At 46.2% G+C, this 26472-nt stretch overlaps 2 protein-coding genes across 4 annotated transcripts; one reads left to right on the top strand and one right to left on the bottom strand.

Annotated features, from left to right (window-relative positions):
- The first annotated feature begins 16 nt into the window (after positions 1 to 16).
- BRD3 (bromodomain containing 3) lies at positions 17 to 21488 on the top strand. The gene is made up of 12 exons (XM_032448034.1): positions 17 to 168; positions 1391 to 1706; positions 3793 to 3930; positions 4898 to 5045; positions 6121 to 6335; positions 8036 to 8407; positions 11830 to 11958; positions 12422 to 12613; positions 13121 to 13356; positions 13884 to 14176; positions 15989 to 16117; positions 16938 to 21488. Exons 2-12 carry the CDS (start codon positions 1506 to 1508, stop codon positions 17051 to 17053), a joined length of 2169 nt encoding a protein of 722 aa, XP_032303925.1. The 5' UTR covers positions 17 to 168; positions 1391 to 1505; the 3' UTR covers positions 17054 to 21488.
- Positions 21489 to 22529: 1041 nt separating this feature from the next.
- On the bottom strand, positions 22530 to 25287 carry BRD3OS (BRD3 opposite strand). 3 transcript variants are annotated; one of them, XM_032448033.1, is made up of 2 exons: positions 24709 to 24787; positions 22530 to 24580 (listed from the first exon to the last, which is right to left on the bottom strand). In XM_032448033.1, exon 2 carries the CDS (start codon positions 24128 to 24130, stop codon positions 23861 to 23863), a length of 270 nt encoding a protein of 89 aa, XP_032303924.1. In that variant the 5' UTR covers positions 24131 to 24580; positions 24709 to 24787; the 3' UTR covers positions 22530 to 23860. The 3 variants fall into 3 exon arrangements, with proteins under 3 accessions (XP_032303924.1, XP_032303923.1, XP_032303922.1); XM_032448032.1 differs by lacking the exon at positions 24709 to 24787 and adding an exon at positions 25045 to 25287 and having other exon boundaries at positions 23738 to 24580; XM_032448031.1 differs by having other exon boundaries at positions 24178 to 24580; positions 24709 to 24806.
- Positions 25288 to 26472: the final 1185 nt, after the last annotated feature.

The raw sequence follows: 26472 nt of genomic DNA, 5'->3' as shown, positions 1-26472 counted from the left end.
GCTGCTGGGTTCCAGAGTGCTCACCTGGTTACAGAGCTGTTGGGGTACCTGGGTGCGGATAGCTCTGCTGCTCGGGCAAGCTTGGGAAGATGGGCACTTCAACATCCCTCTCTGTTGCAGATCTGTTTGTTTGTACACATCTATTTTTGTAAGATTCCCCTACATTAGGTACCTGTTTACTTCTTGCTGTCATCTAATCAGTGACTCAAAGAGTACGGTGATGTTCTATATTTAGTCCAGATATTTAGCAGAGATGATTAGGGTTGCATCAAGGAAGAGTTATTTTTCTAGCGTGTCTTAATGTGCTCTCCTTCTTCCTGTATTGCTGCAGTTTCCATCTCAGTTCACATCTCTATGTGCGAGAGAGAAGCATATGTCAGTGAGAGTATATCTGTGGTTTTCTGAGCATATTTCAAATAATTTGCCTCCAGAAACTGGTTGTGGTCTGTTTGCCAGAAGAAGGGTGGCTGCAGTTCTGATGTGAATTGAAATATCAGATGTTTATGGAAGATGACACAGCAGAGCAGAGCTGTTTACCATATGGTATATGAGAGGCGGTGATACAAGACCAACCATCTCTTTTTTCCCCCGGAGTTTGCTAGGGAAAAATAAAGTCATGCCATTTGTGTATTCTTCCATATTTCATACGTCTCCTTGTGAGTGCATGACTCTGCTCTTTTAGCCAAGCCATGGGGAGCAATGTAAGTATAACACTAATTATTTACATTGAGCCCATATCTTGAGAATTCCATATAAAACTGGGGGCCCAGACCAGGGGCTGTAGTAATCAGCATGGTTAAGACTTTTGCTATTCAATGTGCAGATAGCTTCCAGTTAGGATGTTTCTGGTGGCTCCCTTCGTTTGCAGCTGATCCTGGCACTCTCTGCAGGCCTGTTCTGTTCTCTTGAAGGGGATCCTCTGACAGCTGTAGCTGCCAGTTCTTGATTCTGAGATGTCACACTCACCATTGCACCAGCATGGGGATGTGCAAGCAGGCTCAGTGCCAGCAGCACGGGTCTAGAGGCAGCGTGGCTATGTTTACCCAGAGCTGCCTGCTGTGGATTTACTAGCTTGAGTCAGCACATTCATGGGAGTCTCTGCATTACATCCCAACTGTGTTCTTATTCTACCCTGTGTCCTTTGCATGAAGACGCTCTCTGAAATAGGTAAAGCTTACTGACTTTGTGCAGGCTTTGAATTTAGGAACTGCTGTTCCTGCTCTGTCTTGTGTCTTGAGCTATGTTCATCATTAAGGTAACAAAGTTTGCTACAGAAATGAAGCAGATAGGGTAAGGAGCGTGAGTTAAGGCACTTACACTATTGGTAGTGTTTGGACATGCCTACTTCAAATAAATATCAGTGTTGTTCTCTTCCTCTCATTTGCTTTAGGTTGCATGGTTGGACCCTGGAAATGGGATGTCAGTCCCATTCAGGGAGCATAAAGGAAGAAGGAGGATCTCCCAGTTGCTGCTGCTGTGACAGCGAGTGAGAGCACGGCACGAAGATGTCGGCAGTCACTTCAGCAATTCAGGCTCCTCAGGGCCCTGTGAATCCACCACCTCCAGAGGTCACTAATCCTAATAAGCCTGGCCGGAAGACCAACCAATTGCAATATATGCAAAATGTTGTTGTAAAGACCTTATGGAAGCATCAGTTTGCTTGGCCTTTCTACCAACCTGTTGATGCAATTAAATTGAATTTACCGGTACGTATATATCATCGTGTTCTTGGAAAGCTGTGTGTTATTTAGATCAGATTTCTGATCATTGGTTCAGAATGGTTAGGTTGCTTTTGGTAATTAACTTGAATATTCACAGACTCACCCAACCTGAAGATTGTTTTTCAGAGCTTGAGAGGTGCAGGTCTCTGAAGGGGAAAACCACCCCCTCAGTTAGTGAGGGAGGAGAAGAATGCAGAGCCAACCTGCCTTAGAGCAGCTGAAGCATAGTGCTTCATTTATGGCTTAGCTGCACTTACTATTACATTTCTTCACACCTTGTCCCACTTCTGTCCAATCTGAGTTACAGACTGAAAGCCCATGCTCTGCTGCCCATGCTTTGTGCTGCATTTGACTGGGCTCAGGGTCACTGGTGCTTCCTTTAGACTTTCCTCTGTTTGCTGTTGACTTTGTGTTGAGGGAGATGCTAATACTTTGGTGCAAGATAGTTTCAAATGCTGACCTGGAGACACAAATAACAGAACAGTTGCATTTATCTATTTGCCTCCTGTACTTAACTGTGTATATATCCTGTCTCTGTCAGACCAGAGAGTGACAGACCACCAAGTTATTCATGAATGAACAAAGTTTTCTAATAAGCTTTCTTCCACTGAACTGAGCCACTCAACTTTTACCTCTTTAAAGTAATCCTGTGGATGTAAAAATCTCAGCAGTGGAGGCAAGCCCCGACCCACCTGTCAAATTAAACCCAGAGCCCCCCATCTGCCCTGCTGTCTGTTCCTCCAGGCAGGCCATTGCAGATTTACTCTGATTCTTTGAACAGGAGGATTGCACGTAGAATTCAAGGGAGCAAGGCTCTGAGATGTGAGGTCTGCAGAGCTCCAGTTACCGCAGGTTATGACCTGGTTTTATGGACTGGGTCAGGAGTCTTTTGAACTCGGTAATCTTGTTGATGGGTACTATTTAAAGTGCTAGGCAAGAGAGTGAAACACTTAACACATGTATAATATTTCAGTAAGTCTTTGCTCTTTTGTGTCGTCTTTGTGGATTTCTGTTTCTCAGCGAGGCGTTTTGAAGTGGTTTTAGGGCAGGTTACCAGAAAAATTTGAAGGAGGAGTCAGCTGGAAGAATAATTGTTTTTCACATGTGGTCTAAATCACATCTGCACAAGCCCAGTAACCAGCAGGATTGCCTTTTCTGTCCTAGTGTGCCGTGCTTGGAAAAAAAGTGGTTTCTCAGGTTGTGCCTGAGAGTGGCTGGGGGCTGTGTGTGGCTTCATGTTCACATACAGTGAGAGGCAATGCTGCCTCACTTCGGAATGAGAAAACTACAGCATATAATCTTGCATGCCTAGAGTGTCTCCAGACTAATCACAGCCTCTACAAATGCTTGAGTCCAGCCCAGAGAGAAACTAGGTTAACACATGGAATCCTTTGGAGACCGTTTCAGGAGAGTCGCTGGAAATTTTAGTGCAGTCTTAGCCAGTGCTGCCACTGATAAACTTCTGTAAGTGCTGAGTGTTTAAATTAGACAGTCATACGGTAAGGCAGGTGGAAATGCTGTTTCCCAAATTGCTGCCAGTCCTCAGTGAAGGTGAACAGCCAGCCAAAGTTAGTGCTACCCCAGGTTCTGGTCCTACATGAGTGTGAATTGCATCACTGCAGTGTTAGCTGGCCATAAAGTGTGCCAGCCTTCACCACTAAAACACCATCTGTAAGGGATATTGAGGCAGCAAACAGCTTAAGTGAGAGCTGCTCAGAAAGCGTGTTTTCTTCCACATGCTGCTGTTGTTACCTTCTCTGTCCATCTGCCCTTACGCGAAGCTGGTCATGTCCAAGAAGGCATTTGTATGTGTGTTAGAGTATGTACTGGGGGAGCTGGGAGAAGTTGGCTGTTGTAGGGGGGATTCTGATGCTTTGTAATTAAGTTCATAATAATGATAGGCAATGAATTAGAAAATAGAAGTAATAATGATATTTGCATTTTGCCCAAGAATATGGGGGTGTGTGTTTTGGGGAGGGGGTATGAGGAGGAAGCTGGGAGTAGAGTGAGATGTGAGTGCCCTTCTGTTCTTGTGTCAGGAGATGTAACATCTTTCCTGTTTCTCCACCAGGATTATCACAAAATAATAAAAAACCCTATGGACATGGGGACTATCAAGAAACGCCTGGAACATAACTATTACTGGAGTGCCAGTGAATGTATGCAGGACTTCAACACCATGTTTACAAACTGTTACATCTACAACAAGGTAAAGAGCCCAGACGAGCATTTAGCTGGGACACTGCCTAGGACAAAAACACTTAGAATTGTTACAGCACAAGTTTGAAACAGAGCAGCTCCTCTGTGCTGCAGGCTCTCCTTGCCAGAATACAAGATGCCACCAGTTGGAACTGCATTACTTGAAATGCACAGAGCTGTGTTTCTGCCATATCTTTCTTCCTTTGCAGTAGTTAAAATGGCATATGTGCCTTATAATTATATGCATGTTTATGTTTTGGAGTTGCAGAGCAAGTTTTGTTTCCTTTCATTTTCATTTAGGAGTTCTTCAAGATGAGCTGAAGTTTGTGTAAAGCTTTGCAGGTGTTTTGTGGGCTGTCAGGGCTGTGTTGCACTAGTTGTCTAGCAGTAAACAGAGTTTCCTACCTCCTAGCAGAGAGCAGTTCAGTAAGCTGCGTAACTGTCCTCAGCTTTATCTCATTCATTCATATGTTTTAAATTGCCTGTTATTGTTTTGGATTTGTCTTATTTGCTACTTTGTTAGGTTGTTAAAAGCTGGTATTATTTGGTTTTTTTGTGATGGTTTGTTGTCATTGACCCATGCTGGAAAGCAAGTTGAAATAAACAAATTAACTAGTTTGGACCACAGGCAATATGATTACACTCTTCTCTAGGGCCTGTTGGCAAGCAGGGAGGATGCCTTATCTGTTCCAGTTTTCTGCTTCTACACTGATGCTAGTTAATGGGCTTCTGCTGGAAGTCCTGATGTTCTCTGGATACAGTGCATGTCAAGGCTGTGATTATTACATTCTAGACTAGATTAGAAGAGCAGGAGAGATGCATGCAAGGAGAGAAAAGAGCTCATTTGTTAATTGTCAGGGAATTGGGTGCCATCATTTATTTGAAGGGCAGCATCACTGGGGATTTCAAAGTGTGATCTTGTACCCTTTCCTTCTGATGTGTGGGTGACACAGCTCAGGCTTGTCTTCTTCCTGCAGCCCACAGATGACATCGTCCTTATGGCCCAAGCCCTCGAGAAGATATTTCTGCAGAAGGTTGCCCAGATGCCTCAGGAGGAAGTTGAATTATTACCCCCAGTTCCTAAAGGCAAAGGTCGTAAACCGTCAGTGGGCACACAGAGCACAGGTATTTCCCTTATCTGGTGTCAGTAAATGTTACCAGCCTGCTGCTAAGGCCTGACCCATGTTCCAAGCTGTGTTCCAAGAGCGATGGAGTGAGAGGTGTCTAGATGACATTCACCCAGTGTTTTAGGCCTTGTCTTACTGTCACTCTCTGTCATACAAATATCTTTCTGTGATGTATCCATCTACACAGCACGTCACTGGGGGAGGGCAGTGATGTTGCTTTCTGTGTGCGAAGAAGAAACCAAGGCAAAGAGAGCTGAGGTAGTTAGACATGCCAGCATGTCCCAAGTGACAGACCATGGTGCAGAGTGCCTGAAAGCATCTGGGGTTATACAACCCACTCGTGGCCCTGACAGAAGATTCATACAGTGGAGACTGAATTTTGCCAGTCCCCTAAACTTCAGGCATTGTTTTTACGATACTTTGGTTATTACTTAATTTGTCCTGCCTAACTAATCCGGTAGGCAACTCTTCAACAGTGCACATGTAGCATTAAGAGATATCTGCCTCACTCACAGAAGTCTGTGACTCTGCACCAAGCTCTGTTTCATTGGTGTTGTAAAACTTGTGGCATATCTGAAGTATGAATGAACTCTTAAGTGGTCAGCTGGCAACAAAGGAGTGATTGTTGCTGTTGGCCATGAACGCTTAAAGACTGAGGTCTGTGCAGGATGGCACTTGTCAAAAAGAGCCATCTCCCCTTTTTCTTCTCCTTGCGCTCCTTGTCTTATGCTGAGCAGCTCTGATAGCATAAGAAGGGTGAAGGCTGTCCCAGAGCAGCACACCTAATGTGCAAGTGTGGTGTGTTTTGCTTGCATGGGGCTGGCCTCAAGCTTACGGTAGGAAGATTTAGGTCAGTGACTGATGCTCCAGTTCATGTTGGACCCTGAGTTACAGCACCAGGCAAATCTTACTCAGTGTCCTTTGTGCTCTTCCTGTGGCCTTGAACTGGGGACCTTTTTGCCAAGCCTGTGACTGCCCAGTACAGCAGCTCTGGTGTCACTTTGTTCCCCATGCCTTGCAGCACGTGTAACCATCAGTACATCACAATGTGTTTTCACTTTGTCCTTTGAAAGGAGCACAGCAGGCAGTGGCCGTGTCTTCTGTCTCCCCGCCGGCCCCGTTCCAGAGCGTCCCTCCAGCCGTGTCTCAGACGCCCGTCATCGCTGCCACCCCTGTGCCAACCATCACTGCTAATGTCCCACCTGTCACTGCCCCACCTGCCGCTGCTCCCCCTCCTCCTGCAGCTCCGATAATGCCCGTGGTTCCTCCTACGCCGCCAGTAGTGAAGGTAAACAGAGCTTGACCTCTTCCTCTTCACAAAGCAATATTGCTAAGCAGTGCTTTAATTTCATCCCCTTGCTGCTGGTTACGTGCGTTATTTCTCTTTGTGTTTGACTCCTTGATTCTCTGGCCATCGTTGTCCCTTTGGGATGTGCTCAGATGAGTGTTTGCTGTTGGGTTTGAGTGGGTTTGGCAAAGTTTTTTTTGCCAGTTCTACCACATCCCCAACTCAGGTGGTGTTGACTGTAAATACTCCAACTCAATTACAAGCACTTATCTGACCATAGCCTTAGCCAGTGCTGATGCTCCATGAATCAGAAGTTTATTGGAGATTTCTTGTGTCTTGGTCTATATTACCCACAACATCTTTTCCCTCTGACCAAATCTCTGATTTTCCTGGGACTGTTCCTTTAAGACTTGCACACTCCAGCACTAGGAGTGTTTCTCTCTGCTGTAAACCAGTTCAAGACAAGCCTGTCACTCCAGCTGGAGGAGATTGGTGTTGCCTGCAGGTTTTGGGTACATTAATTTTGTCTTCCTTACCGAGTAACCTTCTGGGAGGTGTCAGTGGTGTTTTGCTGTGTTAATTTACATGTAAGTGAAAATGTTGCTTTAAATAATTGGAATTCTCCTAGCAAGCCGTATATTGCTTTAAAAAGAGAGGGGAAAAAACCTATCATCTAAGCTACGTTCTAAAAGAAGAATTTAAGTGCAGAAGCACTGGCATTCCTGATTTGAGGTTGCATGGGCCAGTAGAGCCACAGGATTTTTTCTCCTTTCCCCCTACAGGCTGGGAATTACTTAAGGACGCTGTAAATCTGATCTTGCAGCTATGCTGCCCTCCTCAGAAGCCTGTTTCATAACGCAATGTCTAACCAAATAATTTGCTTCTGAGGATCACTTTGGTTTTAAAATTCAAGGATGAACCCAAAAATGAGTTTGTGAATATGTACTGCAAAGATAATCCTGCTTGGGATTTACTTAAGACTTGCCTTAGATTTCCTTGGGGACCATTTTATTTTTTTTCCTTCCTTTCTTTTTTTTTTGTTTCCTCCAGAACTGCTCCTTCCTTAGGAGCAAAAGAAAGAACTGACTGGACAGTAACAGCTTGAATTAACGTGGGATGTATGTTTTATTTGCTTGAAGCGAAATCATTAAATTCTTAACTCTTATCCATAATAAACAATCTGCCTTAGCACATTCACTAAGTAAAAAGGGAGTGAAGGCTCATAGGTCTTTGGTGATTAATATGCTTTGGTTCAGAACTTATAGCCTGATCCTGCCACTGGGGACTCAGACATGTGGTTAAGTTACTGACACTTACTAAGTCACCATGCATCAGCTGAGCTGCAGTAATCGACTGGGCGCACTCCTTTCCTTTGGCAAACATGAGGTAAGAGTCCTTAGTTTAAATCTCAGTGAAATACGTAGAGCTAACGCGTTTTGCATCCTGTTTGGGGTTGGGTTGGAGATGTGCAGATGGCTGGTTACTGTGGCTCAGATGACATGCAGTAAATACATCATGTTGTCACTGAATTGCGTGTTGAAGCCTCTGGTCACAAGTCCCATTTATCCCAGTGAAATAATCACGTTTTCTGTCGGAGGACAGGCAGATCGCAGGAATGAGGGTGAATCGTGCTAGGTTTCTGCTAGCTCGGTGTGAGAGCTGGGCTTGTACTCATCAGGTGTCTCTATCTGCTGTTTCAGAAGAAAGGAGTGAAGCGGAAAGCAGACACGACCACCCCCACCACCTCTGTGATCACTGCCAGCCGGAGCGAATCCCCCACGCCCCTCTCAGACCCCAAACAGGCCAAAATCATCGCTCGACGGGAGAGCGGCGGCCGGCCCATCAAACCACCAAAGAAAGACCTTGAGGACGGAGAGGTCCCCCAGCATGCAGGGAAGAAGGGCAAACTGTCTGAGCACCTCAAGTACTGTGACAGCATTCTCAAAGAGATGCTTTCAAAGAAGCATGCAGCCTATGCGTGGCCCTTCTACAAGCCTGTTGATGCAGAGGCCTTGGAATTACATGACTATCACGATATTATCAAACACCCCATGGATCTCAGTACTGTTAAAGTACGTCTACACTTACACTTACCACCTCAGCCCTCTGACTGCAGAGGACTGACTCCTTCTGGTGGGGGGGAGGGGGGAGGGATAAGGGTGGAAAATCAAAACCATTTGGATGTCATCTGGATATCTTTATACTTTGCTTTCTTTCCCTCTCTTTTTCCCCCATAACCTGGGATGTCTTTTTTTTTCTGCCCTACAAAGCGGACTATATGATGGCATCCTCTCCTCTTTGTGAATAGTCCAGCTGTTTAAACTCGTGTCATCGGGATTATGTTGCACTCAGAAGAGGTGCTGTATTTCATAGGATTCAATTGATAGTATCCCATTTCCAGAAGCTGCTGCCTGGCTACTTGTTGGCATGATGTGTGGTGTAGATAGGCTTACACTGAGCAATTCCAGGTGGAACATGAAGATCAACTGGTGCTTAGGTGAGGGGAGGAAATAATATGATGCTTACATGGTTCAAGCTTTGCTCTTCAGGAACTTAGCTTAGTGTGGTCTGGTATTCAATATGTTTTTTTTCCCAGAAGACTGGGAAGTTTCTTTAAGTCCTTTCTAAATATCTATAGAGGACAGCTGTGTTATTCTAGTTCCCATCTTGTGCTTGTCCTTTGGAATCAGTGTTGGTGAAGATGAGGCTTTTGTGTGCAGAAGGCTAAGGTGTGTCTGCTGGCTTTCAGGAGTGTGCCAGGACTGCTGTGCACCCAGCTCTGCTGCCACGTGGGATTGTCTGAAAGGCTTAGCTGACTAAAGGGCAGCTGCATTCCTGGTTCCTTATATGTTCCTTGGCAAGCAGTGTGCAGTGCTCCGGTGTGCTGTGCCATTTGGCTGCGGTGCTGCAGTAGTTCTTACTACAGCTACTCTGTTTTAACAAGCTTTTAGTTGTATTGGTGGTGAGAGAATAGTCATAGCAGTCTGTGCTGAGGACTAGATAAAGAGTTAGTGGTGTCTGACTTATTAACTGTCCTGATACCACCGTCTTTGGCAAGTTTCCCCATGGCTTTGTGCCTTTGTTTTTTCCAACCATAAAGTGGAGAGAATAATGCTTAACCTACCTCACGGGGCTGTTGTGAGGGCAGATGTCTGGATGCTGTTATTTAAGTCCTAATTATTATTGTTTGGGTTTTGCCCCAGCTTTGCTAAAGGCCTGCAGCAATTTCCTTGGAGGAGATGTGAGTAAAGAAGGGTGAGTTGAGCTGCAGGAAAGAAGTGGGATCCTGAAACGAGTGCTAAAAGGTGGGATAAGGGCAGAGTTGAACATGGCAGTTTGGGAAACAAGAGCACTTGTACCTCAGTGTGATATTCTGCTGGGAGAGGAAGATCCCAGGTTTCCATTTTGTTGTTCTCTGAGCTCCTTGGAGAAGATGAAAAGGAGCTGTATTAGGTCTTCAAACTTGCAACAGATTGACGCAGGAAGGGAGGGAACAATGTTTTCTCTTCATTGTTTGTGGGTAGGACAAGGCTTATTGTAAAGCAGGAGAAGCAGACATTAGGAAACATCTTTCTGAACATGAAGGGATACTGAACAATACAATTGATTGCTGAGAGAAATAAGATTTTTCTAGCTGCCTTCCCAGCCTTCCAGTCCTTCTATCTGTGACTTCTGATTTGCCATTGTAAATGTTAAACAGCTGAATATCTCAGAATGAGTCGATAACCCAAATATATTCTGCTGCATAATTTTAAAATCCATTTGCTTTTGTCAAGTTAATTTTTCTTTACAAGAAAGCAAAGGGGGAAAAAAAAGAAATCCACAGATTAAAATGTTGTTGGGCCATGAAACTGTTGGTTTTGGATGAAAGCAAAACCTTAAATGCTGAAATGTATTTCGCAGGCTGTAATTGGCTGTTGTGTGTGCCAAACAAATACAGCGTATCAAAAAGGCCTTTTGCAAAGTAAGATGTATTTTAGAATAAATGGCCCCTTTCGTTTGAACATTTTGTTTTGCTTTGGAATTGGCCTGAGACACTTTTCAAACAAGGCGAGTTTTTCTTCAGGCTGGAGAGGCACAAACTAACTCCCTTTTCATCTCTGTGCTGCAGTTCCAAGGATTCTCCTCCTTTATTTACCAAGAAAATGAGCTCTTGTGCCACAGGTTTGATAGGCATTTAGCTGTGGTACAGCGGGGTAAGATGCTGCAGGAGGGTCATTGCCCTGCATGCAAACCCCTCCAAAGCTGCCTTCCCAGAGGTGAAATTCTGCCTTATTCTGAACCAAAGCAGCTTTAGCACTCATTGCAATGATTCAAGGTATTTCTGATATCTGCTGTGGAGCTGTGAAGTGTCTGTAGTTTCTATTGAGCAAGTGGGAGTTCTGCTTGGGTTGAGACTTAGGTGTGAGCTGCAGACCCTGAGCCTTGTGCTGTGATGGAGGATGAATCTGCCCATCTCATCTGCAGTGTGTCTGTCAGGCAGCCCCTTCCCTTCACCAGGGGGATGCAGGTGCACTGGGCACACAAAAGGGAGGCCTGCAAGCACTTGGCAAGCAGCAAGTTTCATTAAACTCTTTAAAATGCAAATGAAATCTAGTGTTCGCCTTTTTAAAGTTTCCTTTTTGGAAGGAGTAATTGGAGATGAGATTTTTTACATGTGGTAGTAATACATGCATAAAATCAAATAAGAACTAGGAATGCTGTGAATTGTTCTCTAAACCAAGTCATTCAGTCCCAAACAGCAAGTGGATGAAGGTGAGAGCCGGAAAATGAGAGGGAGGATCCAAGTGCAAATATTTAGCCCCTGATACTTATCCTCAATAGAGGTGGAAAATAACATTAGGCACAGATTGATAAGGGGCAAGTTCTGTATCTGTTCTGTATTTCTCAGTTGGACTTATTTAAATCAAGAGTTGGTTTTGTGGCTTAACTCTTAAGTGCCTGCCTGACTGTAGACATCACCAGTTGAAATGATGCTTTGTGTTAGTCAGACGATGTGCTAACCATCTTTTCTGCCCTGTCAGGTTATGCAGTAAAGGTCCCCAAGCAGCATGTAGGAATTCATGCTGAGGGTACTCCTTTAGTTGTAACTCTGACTTCTTGTCCTTTTGTCCTCTGTTTTACTTACATTAGTTTCTGGTCCAGCAAACGTTTTCTAAATGGCTCTCTATTTTCTGACAGACTCTGGGCACTGACAAACTTGCATGGTATTGTTTAAAACCAAAGAAAATAACCCAAATTTAAAATGATGAGAGTTTCAGCCATTGTAGAACTACATTAGCTTGTCTGGTTTTTGTTTGCTTGTTTTAAAAAGCAGCAACTCTAAATGTTATTTGGAAACTAATAAGATCAAACTACTGTTCTCTTGGACAAATGTGATTTCTGAAGCTGTGCTGAGCTCTCTCCATGACGCACGTGTCCTCCATGCAATTGTTACAAATGCCTTTTGTTTATGGCTTTATCTCCCCTTTTCCTTTGGCTTGTTTGCTTGCAGAAAAAGATGGACAGTCGGGAATACCAGGACGCACAAGGTTTTGCAGCAGATATTCGGTTAATGTTCTCTAATTGTTACAAGTACAATCCTCCAGACCATGAAGTGGTAGCCATGGCCAGGAAGCTCCAGGTAAAGGTGTAGCTAAATGCATCTTTCAGGGTCTGTTTAGCTCAGCTATAAGGTGTCAAATTCAGAGATCCGAGCATGGATCTGCTCTTGGCATCCTCAAGGGTGAGTCAGTGATTCCTTCAGCCCTTGAAAAGAGCCTTTTCATGCTCTCTGCTGTAGAAATGTCATGCTCTGCACATGGCGTAGCCTGATGCCACATCCCATTCTTAAAATTTTACAATCATTGGCATATAAAATAATGGGAACATTTTTTGGGCCTCAGAATGTGGAGATCCAGAAAGCTTTCCCTGCTAAGTCTTGGATAAGCCTTTAGCTTTGCACCTCGAAAGAGGGGGGGGGAGTCTTTCATTATTTAGTGCAGTAAGACCCTGATCTGTGGTAGTGTGTCTGCTGTGTTTGAAAGACCAGAATGAGGTCTTTGAGCGAGGCTCCTTTGTCACCAATTTTTCCCCGTTTCTTGTAGGACGTCTTTGAAATGAGATTTGCAAAGATGCCTGATGAGCCTGCAGAAGCCCCTCCTCCTCCTCCTCCAACAGCACCAGTTGTGAGCAAAAGCACAGAGAGCAGTCACAGCAGTGAGGAGAGCTCTTCTGACTCAGATAGCTCAGACTCAGAAGAAGAGCGAGCGACTCGGCTGGCAGAGCTCCAGGAGCAGGTTACTGTGGTGGCCAAGCTGTGTGTGTGTGCATCTGCAGTAGAAAGGACTTAGCAGGAGGGAAGATTTAACTTTGTTCCTAAAAATCCCAGCTAGCCTGGGATGCAGCGGGGAGATCACTCCTTGTGCCAGCCCAAAGAGGAGAGCTGTCAGCAGGGAAATAATTAGTGCGTTTTGGATGTGATGTTAATTTTCTTTGAGATTACCATTCTCAGTGCTGATGCTCTGGGCTTCTTTCTGGGGTTTCCAGAATATTCAGCCACCATCAACTGTAGGAGTCAGGGAAACACTGAGAGATCCATTTAGTATGAGAGCTCAAGCACAGCAGAATCTGTCACAAGCTTCCTGTGGGATGTTTTCACTATGTATTCCATCCATAGAGTAAACTATTTTGACTCACTAGCTTTGAGATGTATTTACTTGTCCAGGATATAAAGGGAAGAGTATGCGGAGGCATCGATTATCTTGCCTTGAAGTCTGATCTGTTTTTTCACCATTCTCTTCCAGCTAAAGGCAGTCCATGAGCAGCTCGCTGCGTTGTCACAAGCACCAGTGAACAAACCAAAGAAAAAAAAAGAGAAGAAGGAAAAGGAGAAGAAAAAGAAAGACAAAGAGAAGGAAAAGGAGAAGCACAAAGTAAAAGCTGAGGAGGAGAAGAAGCCTAAGGTGGCTCAACCACCGAAGCAAGCCCAGCAGAAGAAAGCCCCAGCTAAAAAGGCAAACAGCACGACCACAGCTAGCAGGTGAGAGCTTGCTTCCTGCAAGTTGCCTTAGGTGGGAACACAAAGAGCTCTCAGCCCAGTTCTGTCCCTCCTGTTCTTGTTGTTCCCTGGTGAAGCTCAGTTGTCAGCATGGTTAACTCACCATCAAATAGTGTCTCCCTTACAGACAGCTTCAGGGAGTTTTCAACTTAGGGCTGGCAGCAAAGCCATCACATTTCCACTCTCTGACTCTTTCAGAATCCCTGCCCAGTCTCTCTCAGATAAGGTTTTGCCTTTTTACTCAGCCAGCAATAACATGCTATTTCGTTTCTTTCCCCCCTGCTGCTTTTTTAGCTGGTTGTCATGCCTCACAGCACTAAAATATAATGGGAGCAGAACAGCTTATCTCAGATTTCTGAACTTTTTCAAAAGTTGTGGTGCTGCTCAAGCTCTCTGGCTAGAGGTTCAAAGCCAAAAGCATTGGGATGTTTGTTACAAGCAGAGTAAAAGAAAGAGTTCATTGCTCCTTATATACCCATGAATGTTTCCATGCTTGCCAATCTCCCCAGGCAGCCCAAGAAAGGAGGAAAACAGGCGTCTGCAACCTATGATTCGGATGAGGAGGAGGAAGGCCTGCCCATGACCTATGATGAGAAACGACAGCTCAGCTTGGACATCAACCGTTTGCCTGGGGAGAAGCTGGGCCGAGTGGTGCACATCATCCAGTCGCGAGAACCTTCCCTCAGGGACTCCAATCCCGATGAGATTGAAATTGACTTTGAGACCTTAAAACCCTCCACGTTGCGAGAGCTGGAGAGATACGTGAAATCTTGTTTACAGAAAAAGCAAAGGAAACCATTTTGTAAGTTACCTCTCGGGGCGCACGTTCCTTCATGAGCCCTTGGGCTCAGCTTTGGAATCAGAGCATGTGTGTTGGGATTTTCTTATCCAGCTGCTGGGTATGTGATGATAGGGATTTTTAGAGATTCTTTTCTACTTTAGAAAAATAGAAGTTTTCTGTGGGTTTTTTCTTCACATGGCCCTCAGATGGAGACCTGGAGGGGTCACTGTATTCCTCTGCAAGACCTGTGTGGTATCTTTATTCCTTATCTAGAACCTAGAAGGCACTACAGTTTCAGTCTCATTATGTTGTGTGTAACATGCATATATGTGGAAGGATCAGTTTCTTATCCTGAATAGTTTATCATCTGATTAGGAAGGAAGTGTGGTTTGAATCCCAAACACCAAGGAAATGAATGAATTGCACACATTTGGATAAGCTAAGGAATCTGGATATGTCTGAGCTGTATGTTTGCCACAAAACTGCTAGTTCTAAGTGGCCTGATTACCATATAATATGTGTCAGATAAGGAGGTACATATTAATGGACTGGAGAGTGTACCATGCAGTATGGTATAGGCTTTTCTGTGCTTCAACCACAGAGTGAATCGTAGCCCCTTGAGAACTGAGCCCCAGTGAAAAAGCAGAAGCATGTCACTTACCTGAGGCAGTCCTGGCTCAGTCCATCTGCTCATAGGTTAAGAAGGAAGTTGTTCTCCTAAGAATATAACACAAAAGCTGCTCACAACTCTTGCAAAGCACCTCTGTTTTGTTACCACAGGACTTTTAGGTCACCTGAGCAAAGCTTTGACCCTCCTTTTTGCTTTTTTTACTACGCTGGTTTGATTTCTTTTCTCCCCAAGTACTTTACTTCTGGAGTAGCTGAGGAAAGCACTTTCCAGGGTTTCTAGGAACTAGAAGCATCCTTTTGCTTTGGAGTAACCCAGATGACCTCAGATGTTTGTCCACTGCTCTGAGCCCAGTATGCCCTGCTTGGTCAGCAGGCACCATGCTGATGCATGACCTTTCCTAGACACTCCTGCTGTCTGCTATTGCGGTGCTCAGTGTTCACAGGCAACCTCTTAGGACTTTGCTTTCCAGTTTCCATTTAAAAGAAGGGGAAAAAAAAAGTTGCCTGAAAGCAGTGTGCAGAAATGTAGGCATTTCCTTGCTGGAGCAGGCAAAATATCTGGCTCCTGTCTGCTTCTGATACTGGCCAACACCTGTGTTCAATTACTCTCGTGAGCGATATTTCTTCTGCTCAGAAGCATTAGCACTGCTGTTACTCCTCACCATTTCCATCCTGAGCGAGGCAGCTACATTCCTGTTGTCTGCCAGCCTTTGCTGGTTTCTAATTATTGTTTGTTTTGTTTTATATTTAAAGCAACTTAAAGCAATCGGTTCTCACGTGAGGTGTCTTGAGTTTTAATGGCAGATGCTTCCCCCTGACAACATTTAATGGGACACTTTATTTTACAGGGCAGAAAACCCATATAACAATTCTGTAATAACAAATGTGTAACTACTGATGATATAACTAACTAGTAAGTAACCTGCAACACCACAAGGTTATTATGTGGATACTTCTATCTTCTAAAGCACTTTCCAGAAGGTCCCTCTCCAAAAGAGTGTATTACAGGATCATGGTGCCTGGATAATCTAGTCAGCTTCATGTGTTATCCTCTATCCTGGGATATGTAGTTGCTGTGTGATCACTTGATCTTAGCAGCAAAGTGTTTGCACAGACTTACATGCCCTGTAAAATAGCAGCGTCCTCTCTTTTCTTCCCCCTCAACAATGCGGTTTCAGAAATTTCTATGTTCCTCTTCCACAGCTGCAAGTGGAAAAAAGCAAGCGGCGAAGTCTAAAGAGGAGTTAGCTCAGGAAAAGAAGAAAGAACTAGAGAAACGGCTACAGGATGTCAGTGGGCAGTTAAACAACAACAAGAAACCTGCAAAGAAAGGTGATGGCTATGATTCTACTGTGCTAGTGATGCCTGAGAAGTTGTATGTGCAGGTAGTCTTCCTCACTGAGGCAAACCTACTGTCTTTATGTAGCCTTGGGCTTATCTATGGAAGTTCCCTTAGTCTGTCATTAGTGTGGGCACAGCAAGTTACTGCTGGGCACCTGAGCTACTCGCTGGGGTCTGCTCTGACCCCTGTCTTGTTGGAAATTCCTCTTGGTGGTAAACAGGACCTGTCTTAGAGATGATTCAAACTTCAGAGGAAGATAATGCTGCTTTATTACCCTGTGCAGGTTGTTCATACGGTAACATAGTAAACCAGTCCCATAGTTCAAACCAGTTCCATAGTATGTTTAATGGATGATTATTCTCCATCGTGGGATTGGAAAAAAAGCCACCTCATAGTGCAGAAGTGCAAAAGATGGGATGAAAGGTTATTCCGGTGCAAACTGAGCTGCTTCCACCTTGCCCTGAATCACAGCAGGCAGCAAGCGCAGGCTGCCTGGGCACTCTGTGCCACCTTGCCATGAGTGCTTTACAGCTGCAGGTGCCCATGAACATTTGGGCTCTGCATTGGAAAACTGCATTGCCCTCCACAGGGCTGTAGTGCAGGGCCCAAACTTTCATGGCCACCTGCGGCATTAGAAACCCTGCTGTCCCCTGAGCCAGGCCTTATTCCAGCTGGCGAAGTCAGTGGGTCAGTAAGCTGCCCAGTCAAAACGAAGCCACAAATGAAGCTGTGGATGACAAAAGCCACTCACAAATCTTCTCTATTGAGCTCAACTCCTTGGAAGTCATCACTTTGCCTTCTTTCCCACAGACAAATCTGGCTCTGCTCCCTCTGGGGGCCCATCCCGGCTCAGCAGCAGCAGCTCCTCCGAGTCAGGCAGCAGCAGCTCCAGCGGCTCCAGCTCAGACAGCAGCGATTCAGAATGAGCTACGGACACTTACACAAAGCACAGAATGGACATCACCCTCACCGATGCTCTGCAGTGTCCCTTTCTCTCCTTAAAGTACTGCTCTTGTTCCACGGTGGTCAGGTGTTTTGTTTGTTTTACTTCCTCTCTGACTTCTTTTGCTTTTTAATTCAGTGTTACAAAAAGTATCTTCCATTTTTTCAGGGGGCGCTCTTTGTTTGTTTTTTAATGAATAGGTCGAAGATCTTTGCATGTGTGCGATTAGACTTTATGCAAAGGGAACTGTTTGCCATAAAGTCTCTAAAATACATTTTTTAACTGAAGAAATCTGGTTGAAAATGGAAGAACTTGGAACTCTTTGCAGGAGACGACCAATAGGTTCCTGCAGAGCTTATAGTATGTCTCCCTTCTGCCCCTTTCTCCTCCCTGAATTGTTCTCTTTTAATAAGCCCACCTGGCTCACACGAGGTATAAGGAAAAATCTCTTTGAAGAAATCTGTAACATGGTACTGTATCTAAAAGGTGTTAGCTTCGAAACTAGGTGGTGTATTTGTTTCTTAGCACTAGTGTTCTTAACCTCCAAGTCTACGGCGTGATGAAAATGTCAGATGCTGTCATCTTTAATGTAAAAGCAGAAGAAACAGAAAGAAATCTAACATACTGTGGATTGCTAACACTTTTGGTAATGGTGGTGGAGGCACAGGCACCTGTCCAGGAAGGTATTTAAGCATGAATTTGATTGGAAGCACACGAGCGATAGAAATATTTCTATGTGTAATTTCTAGCGCTCCTCATTTCCTTTTTCTCTTGGCAATACATGGGTAAGAAGGGAGCAAAGGATACTCGAGTTTCTTGGGAATGTTATTTTTAACATCCAATAGATAATTTCTAGGAAAGTTCGTGCTTGAATTGAAAACAGCTCCTGGCTGCAAGTACTCAGCTGGGCCTCAAGGGGTGCTCCCTGCAGAGTGACCAAGTCGAGCCATGTGCTCATTATTAGACACATGCTTAAGTACTTTCTCCATGACAAGCACCTCAGTCTGGGCTTAAAATAAAAGAGCACTCGAGCTCCAGCTGAGGCTGAGCTGGCAGGGGACTCAGAGAGGGATGTTGGTTGTGTGTTTTGTTGGTTGTTTTTGCTTTCGTTTGTTTCTTTCCCACCCCTTTATCTTTGTATCTGCAATGAGCTCCTAGAAAGGGAATGCTACTTCTGTGTCATGCAGGGTGCAGGTTACCAGATCCTGAAGTGTTTACCTCAATTATAGTAATAAGGGAAAAAAAAAAAGGGGGGGGGGGAGGGAAGGGAGGGGAGGGTAAGGATGAGGGGAAGGCAGTTTTTTAAGGCTAGCAATTTCTTACGAGTCAGCCTAATGTTTTCACCTGCACTGCTGCAATACACTCCGTTTTTCTCTGTCTCACGTGTATATATAAGTACTTTATTTATTAAACACATTTGGTCATTTTAAACTCACTTAAAAAAAAAAAAAAAGACCAGCAGAAATGCAGACTTTTAATATGGTTCAAACCAGATTTAATAAGAAAAGAACACAGAGATGTTATTTAAATACGCTGGACTTTATACCTCCAGGTGCTGCGGTCCAGTCTGTTGTGTGTCTGGTGCTCTGTCATGTCCTGTGTGTTCACTTTTGGGGTTATGTTTTCTGTCCTCTCTCTTTTCAACCCAGCCCCTTCTTTCTTGTATTGTACAGATTTTGAAGACCTACAGGTAGATGTAATTTCTTAATGGAACACCTTAATTGTTGTCTGTATTATTTCCACGTGTCTTTCCCCTTCTCCATTTTATTTTATTTTTTGGTGAAACAGTGTTGATTTTTTTTCATTTTATAATCCAGTTTTAGGAAAAAAAAAACAGCAGTTCTGTAACTATATAAAGTTTGTAATCTGAGGGGCAGAAATTTATTGTAAATTCTTAACTTTTTAGCTTTTTATTGTAAAGAAAATATACAGAGTTTAACAGAAAGTTACGCCTTTCCTTCTCCCACTACCAGCCCCTACGGCTGCATCTCTGCTGTGGGTCAGCCCTATAACTCACCCTGCTGAGCCTCTCCAGTGGTGCAGGTTTATTTCTCACACAGGTGAGTGGCTGTCGGTCACTCTGTGCCCATTGAAGTCTTGCTGGCTGTATCCAGAAGGGTTCTACCACTGGATGCCATTCCGATCCCACAGCTGGCATGGCTCTTTGTACAGTGACAATAACACACACTCTGGAGTTTGCTGTAGAAAGGAGCTGCCATTTTCAGCTGTGAGTTGAGGGAAGCTCTGCTGCTGAGAGCATCCTTGTGTCATTGTGCTGGTGCTGGGCCCATGGGCAGGAGCCCTGCAGGTCTTTGCAGGTGGAGTTTCCTTTGTGTTGGGATCAGATGAGCTGTAGGGTGCTCCGATTCTTACTGAAATGAATGATTTTTTTCCTTCTCCATTAACAATAAAGTTATTTTTAGTTGCTATAATTTTTTTTTCTCATTCCGCCCTTACAAAAATATCTTCTTCTAGATGGATACTTAGTAATATATTTTCAGAGTCAACTATGAGGAGATGTAATATACACCTAATTAAGAGCTTAGTTGTTTGCTTTAATAATGGGCTTGGTTTCCATCTGCATTTCACCTCGTATCTAAGATGTGCATTATCAAAACTAACCAGTATTTTAATTGAAGTAATTGCAACCACTTCAGGTACCACGACAGCATGGATAAACAGGCTCCTGGTTTTCCCTGTTGAAATCCTTTCTATGTGTATTAACTAGAGCTCCACTATGGATGTGAGGTTCCTATTCAGAGAGCAGCCCACAGGTGGTGCTTTGGGCTTCCACCGAGTGGGAAGCTTTCATGGCAATGAAGATGTTTCCCATCAAATGGCAGCTTGCAGGAGAAATCCATCCTGGCACAACCTTTGTTTCAGGAAGGAAAAACAAATGGTGACTTCTTAAGAGCAAAATGTTGCTCTCAGGATTTCTTCTGCTTTCATATTGTTTGTAGCACTGCTTTGTCTCCCAGCGTGTCATTGGTGATGCTTCTGTATCTGCAGGTCAGGGGGTCTCCAGGAAAGATGTGTTTGCAGTCCATAGTAAGTAGCAGCTGCCCTTTATTGAGTTGGAAACTGCAAGAGTAGAGCATTTATTGGAGCTGGTACGGCATGACATGCCAGGAGGAGGTCAGTGTGATTTCATAGGTACACGTATATAGTTTCATTGAAACCAGTTTTTCTGACAGGTTCCCTTTCTGAGCAGACTCGGTACCCATCAACCAGCATTACTACACCTTTAAAACCTGGGTTGAGCTTCCTCTGATGATCAGATCAGCCTGTTTTTGGGCAGCCCCATCAGATGCAGCCTCAGTGGGCCCAGACTGACACCTTGGGGCTCAGCCCTGCTTTGTTTTATACCAAGGACATCTGTTGGGTACAGCGCAGCTTTCTGCTGACCAAACCTTGTCTGTACAGAGAATCACTTTTGTACTGCTGTGATTCCAAGCTTTTCTACCTTACAGGGTTTTGTAGCTGCAGAGCTGATGTTTCAGGGCTCTGTGACTGTTGGTTGTGTGTAACAGATGCACACACCCCCCATCCACAGGCACACGTGTGTGTATGTATATATACAGGTTAGTTACCAGCGAGGTCCTTTCCATGTGCTGTGTGATAGAAGCAGTCTGCAGTGACCTCATTAGTTCTTCATTTTGGGGACTCTTTAGACCAGTTGTGATTTTAGTTTTTCCTTGCTTTGAAAGGAAGGATGTTTTAAAGCTGGGGTTGGGGCACAGCAATGAGAAACCACTGCCTTTTTGTGGGGTGGGGAGGGGGTTGAGGGACTATCAGATCTATTCCAACACATGGGCAGCTCCCACTGGGGCTGACTGCAGGCAGGTGCTGCAGATAAAGCTGGGCTGTGAGGGTTCATTCCACAAGCAGCATCTTCTCATAAAAAACAACAGGGTGTGGGGTTTTTTTTTACATAAGAAAACAGCCTTTGCATCTCTTTTTAAATGGCATTTTTCAAAGGGAAAGAAAAGAAACCAGCAGCTCTTTTGGGGGGGGGGGGTTGGCACCACTGGGGGCTCATCCCTGCTATTGGCATCACCCATCTGCAAAGATTCACTGTTTGCATTTTTCCTTTATATCTCCCTTTTTATTTTTGAATATTTAAGAACAAAAAGCTGTTACTTTTCTGTATGATGTGCATGCAAATTTACCGTAACTCTCTCTCTCTTTCTTACGACTTTTTAGTGCCATTTCTAGTATATTCCTGTAAATGTCAGTTACTGAAGAGAGGAAAAGAGAAGTCAGTGTAAGTAGTTTAGCTTGTTTATTGCAAATTGCTGGCCTCAAACACAACAGAAATGGAATGAAGACAGGAGTTAGGAAGTAATCTTTGATGTTACTGGTGATGGACCCTTGTCCCGGGGCATCTGTTTTGTTTTCATAATAAAAAGACAAATAGTTCTGTGTGTGTGGTTTGTTACCCTCTGTACCCTCCTCTCCCTTCCCTCTCTTTGCATTACAGCTGCAGAGCTGTGCCAACAGAGGAGCACAAACCAGCTGTACATCCCCATGCTGGGAGCCTGGAGGTAACGTGGATGTCAGTTTGCAGCCCCAGGTGTGGACTGGAGCAGCTTAGAACCTGATGGGCAAAAAGCTCTTCTGCTTTGGTAGGGGATTTGGACTGATTTAATGCACTGGGGCAGCCAAGGGATGAGGTTTTGCCCCCTTCAGTTTGTGTGAGAGCTGCAGCTGATGGAGGTAAGTTGAGCTGCAATAGAGGAGGTTGAAAACATCACCCGTGTTTAATGCTGTTTTGTAGCCCCCAAGACCTGGAGGAACCAGAGGGAATTTCCTTACCAGCTCACCCTGGTGTAATAGAGACACAGGAGGTGCATTTGGGGAAGGAGGGGCTGCTCACACTCAGGGCAGAGTTCTTGGCATTGCTGTACAGTGGCCAAAAGCTATTCTGGTTGCTGGAGGTATTTATTTCTATTGGCTCTCTCAGATGTGTGCCTGCTGCTTTATTTATACCGAGCCCTTACAGCAGCCAGGACCCAGCAGGGTTAATCTTTCTCTAACCCTGTTCCTGCTCACTGCCTTTAAATGCTCTGATCTCAAAGGTTTACAGCAAACCTGTTTTGCTTTGCTGTTGTATCAGCGCAGCTCTGTGCTGCCAGTCATTCCTCCCAAGGAAATGCTTTTTCATCCTTGCCTTTATAGCCTCTATCAATGAGCTCCAGCTCACTTCCCCCTCATCCCAGCAGCTTCTCCTTCCAGACAGGCACTGCCCTCCCATTCTGCAGCTCCATCATTACAACAGTGGGGCAGATCCCTCTCTTTGCAGGTCTTGTTCTCTATTTGCAGAGCCCTTTACACCATGTCCTCCATTATCCCCCTGTAGGCTGTTTCCTTGTGCCCTGCTGGGGCTGACTGGGAGTCTCGACAGCTTCTATGTGTCACAGTGCTAAGGAAGTAATAAAGAAAAAGCATGCATCCAGCAATGCATTCAAATCATTTTAATGCACTTTATCCAAGAGGTTACAGCAGCATTTTCAACAAGTGCATCTACACCACTGCTTGCAGCAACACTCGCTTCAAAGCAGCCACTCCACAAAGCTACTGTGACTAATGGGGACTAATGGGGCTATGGAAAATGCTCTCACACTCAGGGGTGGAGGGGGAGGACAGGTCACACTTCTCTATGCTGGAGGAACACAGACACATGCTTTGCTTTCCTGAATAGTTTGACTCTTCAAAGAGGATTTTGGTTACCAGCCACGTGAACAAAAAGGGGCTGCTTATAGCCAACAGCAGCAGCATCTTTCCTACTGAAATTAAAAAAATAAAGCTATTTTTTGGGGGTATTTTCTATAAGGAAAGAAACAGCGGGTGGTGGGGGATGTGCTGTTGTTTATCCCTTATACTCAGCCTGCAGTGCTATGAGCTCACTGCTACGAGCACCCACTGGATCCTGCAGCCCATGCACTGCTTTGCCCATCCCTGCAGCTTCCTGAGTCCAGCTCATTTGCTGAGTGCTGCTTCCCAGCTTGAGCAAACAGCATCAGATCATTTCCCAGCTCGTCCCATTGAGCCTCAAGAGGAGCATCTGCACAGAGACACGCAGGTGGGTGAAGCACGGAGGTCCACTAGCAGGTTTGGCTTTATGAGCACACACATACACACACACAGCACCAAACACACACACATGCATTAATAGTTACGTTACAAACAGCTGCCCGTGGTTTGCAGTGCATCCACTCAGGGTAACACAGGTGTGTGCTGCTCGTGCCTTTGTGATCCAGCATTCAGCACACATGGCAAGGGGAGGAGGGAGAAAGTTCTTCACTGTGTTAAAATAAAGTGCTTGAACTCTATTTAAAGGGAAAAGTTTGGGATAAATACAACACAATGCCTGACTTTAGACAGGTAAATGATCCACCTTGAGGTCAATGCCAGGTCCTGGTTGGCCTGGAGCTGAGCTCATGTCCCAGCATTGCTGGGTGGGGTGTCCAGGCTGGGCTGTGCCCTCAGCCCAGTGTTAAACACTGCAGTGCTGGGCACTCAATTAACACCCTCTGTCCCAGGTAGTTCTGGTACAGCCATCCCAGCCACACATGGTCCAGTTGGACGCTGCCAGCTCTCGCACCCTGAGCAAGATAGTTCCCATTGTACGCACACAACAACACACCACATGAGATGCCACCGACAGCACAAAGCAATTGAAACCTCCGGCAGCCGCTCAGCCCCATCCCATGCCCTGCTATGGCCGCAGCCCCGTGCTTGGGGTGGTGCAATCCTGCTTCGTGTCCACGTGCAGATTAACGACACCGAATTACATGATAGCACAGAACTTGGACTGCCCCGTGTCCCTGGAGACGTCCAGCTTGTTCTTATCCCGCACCAGGATGGCCTCGTTGCCGTACTGTGAGTACCACATGCTGCGGCTGCGGCTCAGGTACGTGTTAGGAGGAGCCGACTCCAACTTCTGCTGCTGCTGCTGCCAAATGAGCAGCGACGTGTCCCGGTACCGCAGCCGTGCATAACCCTCCGACAAGGCTTTTTCAGGCAGGGGCACCCGCCCGTTCATTACTTTGTCACTCATCTGCTCAAGGGCACCTTCAGAGATGAGAACTTCCTCCCGTTGGGTCGGAGCGGTTCGGCTGCAGCGCTGCTCTCAGGGCTGAGCATCCCATGGATGATCCAGCCGGTGCTGGGCCGGCTCAGGGCAGGGGATGCACGGACTCAGCGCTCCCTACGGGCAGCCCGGCCTCACCCGAGGGACATCGCCTCGACCCAGCGGTGACATCGCGGTGCGGTTCGGCCGGCGGTGCCGGCGTGTCCCGTTGCGCTCCGAGCAGCTCTGAGTGCGGGGCTGGCGAGGTGCGGGGTGGACGATCCGTGGATGACGTGTAGACCCCCCCGTGCTACATGCGGACGGACGGACGGACGGACAGCGCTGTGCAGATCACGCATCCATCTCTGCAGGCCGAGACGCCGCTCCAGGTCTCTCACCGCCCACCGATCTCCTTCCTCTTCGCTTCGCCGCTTCAACCTGGGGGCGGGGGCACAGCGAGGGGTCACGGCGAGGCCCACCCCGCTCATCCCCCCTCCCACCACCCTCACCGCCATCCCCATTACACGGCCTCGTTCTCCCATCCCCGCCCCCCCTTCTCCCCATACCCGCCATTGCGCGGTTCGGTTCGGCTCCGCGGAGCGGCGGCGGCGGAGACGCCTCCCGAGCGCATCACGGCGGGCGGAGCCAGCAGTGGGGCCGGCCCGGGTGTGTGTTGGGGGGGGGGGGAACGCGAGGCCGGTCCACGCGTGTCCGAGAGCTGCGGGAAACCCGTGGGGAGCCGCTTTGTCGGGACCCCCGCAACCCCTTGCAATCCTTGCGGTGGGCTCTGCCTTTCCATCCATGGGAGCCCCCCCACCCCCCGGCTAACACAGCCCGACACGCGTTGTGAGAGCTCGCTCCTTTCCTGGTGATGCTAAATTTAAACTCGCAAATCTTCTTACGTCCTGCCATCTCAGCGCCATCTGAGCTCATCTGCTGCTCGGGGCCGGAGGGAGCCGCGTTCTGCTCCGTTGCGTGGGGTTGGCTTCTATCGGACACGTCGCATTCTCCTCTCCCGGGAGACAAGAGACCAAACACAAAGGGAAGGCGGGGAGGCACACAAAGGAGCGCGCTGTGGATGTGTTTACTATTGGAAATGTCGTGTCTTTGCGGCTCCAGGCAGAGCAGAGGAGTCAGCCCAAGCCCCACCTGGTGGAGGCTGCAAGATCCTTACAGTCTGCAATCATTCATTGGAACCAGATTCAATATTTTCGTGATATATACGTCTACATTCGTGGAGTAGATTCACCTTTTAAAATTATTTTTGTTTATTTGATTTTATTTCCTTTCTGAAATACAGCAGAAGGTGCTGCCTTGTGTGCGTGGCTGCATTGCTGACACAAAGCATAGCAAGGTGGGGGGAACTGCAGCCCCAAAGCCAACAGCTGCTTCTATCCATCCACTGCAGCACAGCCCCGTGCCGGCTGCCAGCAGGGCCATCCCCACTATAAATAAACCTTGGAAGCAGCAGCAGCAGCAGAAGGGATAAGGTGAGAGCACTGTGCAGTGCTGGGGCTGCTGCTCTGTTTGCCCCATAGAGAAGCACAGGGCGGTAGGGCTGCAATCACTTCACCTGGACACGGGATGTGTGGGGAGGTGGATTGAGTGGACGCAGGAGGAGATGAATCAGGATGGTGTCATTCAGACCAGGCATTTGTACTCATCTTTGTGCTTATCTCCTTTGATATAACAAGGACAGACTATAAGTCAGGATGACCAACATTGGAACTGCAGTGCCGTGCAATGCAAACCATAACTGTAGCTGTAACCCTGATTGTAACCATAGCTGTAACCTTAACCATAACCCTAACTATAACTGTAACCTTAACCATAATCTAACTGTAACCCAAACCCTAACCCCATAAGATAACCATAACCCTAACTGTAACCCTAACTCTGACCCTACCCATAACCATAACCCCAAAGTGACAAAGTAGGGGAGCTCTTAATCACAATGGGGTGACTTTAAAGGGTCTGGGAAGTGCAGGAGCATCTTGAAAGGCACGTTGTAAAACAGATCCGCTCCGGGAGGGGGCGATGGATGCACACGGAGTTGGCTGCCTCGGAAACGGGGGGGAGGAAGAGGGGGATCCTGGAGGGTCTCCTCCTCTCCTCTTCTCTCCTCTTCTCTCCTCTTCTCTCCTCTTCTCTCCTCTTCTCTTCTCTTCTCTTCTCTTCTCTTCTCTTCTCTTCTCTTCTCTTCTCTTCTCTTCTCTTCTCTTCTCTTCTCTTCTCTTCTCCTCTCCTCTCCTCCCCTCTCCTCTCCTCTCCTCTCCTCTCCTCTCCTCTCCTCTCCTCTCCTCTCCTCTCCTCTCCTCTCCTCTCCTCTC

The sequence above is a fragment of the Coturnix japonica genome, chromosome 17 (assembly GCF_001577835.2).
Source record: "Coturnix japonica isolate 7356 chromosome 17, Coturnix japonica 2.1, whole genome shotgun sequence".
NCBI classification, from domain to species: Eukaryota; Metazoa; Chordata; class Aves; order Galliformes; family Phasianidae; genus Coturnix; species Coturnix japonica.
Note: the sequence above shows the minus strand (reverse complement) of the source record. Positions and strands in the feature narration are given on the sequence as shown.

What these genes read in the sequence shown, in the direction of transcription:
- BRD3 (XM_032448034.1), top strand. Translation starts at nt 1,506, where the DNA reads ATGTCGGCAGTCACTTCAGCAATTCAGGCTCCTCAGGGCCCTGTGAAT. An exon ending in CAATTAAATTGAATTTACCG is followed by an intron (nt 1,707 to 3,792) that starts GTACGTATATAT and finishes TTTCTCCACCAG; the next exon opens with GATTATCACAAAATAATAAA. An exon ending in CCATGGCCAGGAAGCTCCAG is followed by an intron (nt 11,959 to 12,421) that starts GTAAAGGTGTAG and finishes CGTTTCTTGTAG; the next exon opens with GACGTCTTTGAAATGAGATT.
- BRD3OS (XM_032448031.1), bottom strand. Translation starts at nt 24,773, where the DNA reads ATGCGCTCGGGAGGCGTCTCCGCCGCCGCCGCTCCGCGGAGCCGAACC. An exon ending in ACCGAACCGCGCAATGGCGG is followed by an intron (nt 24,581 to 24,708) that starts GTATGGGGAGAA and finishes CCCCGCCCCCAG; the next exon opens with GTTGAAGCGGCGAAGCGAAG.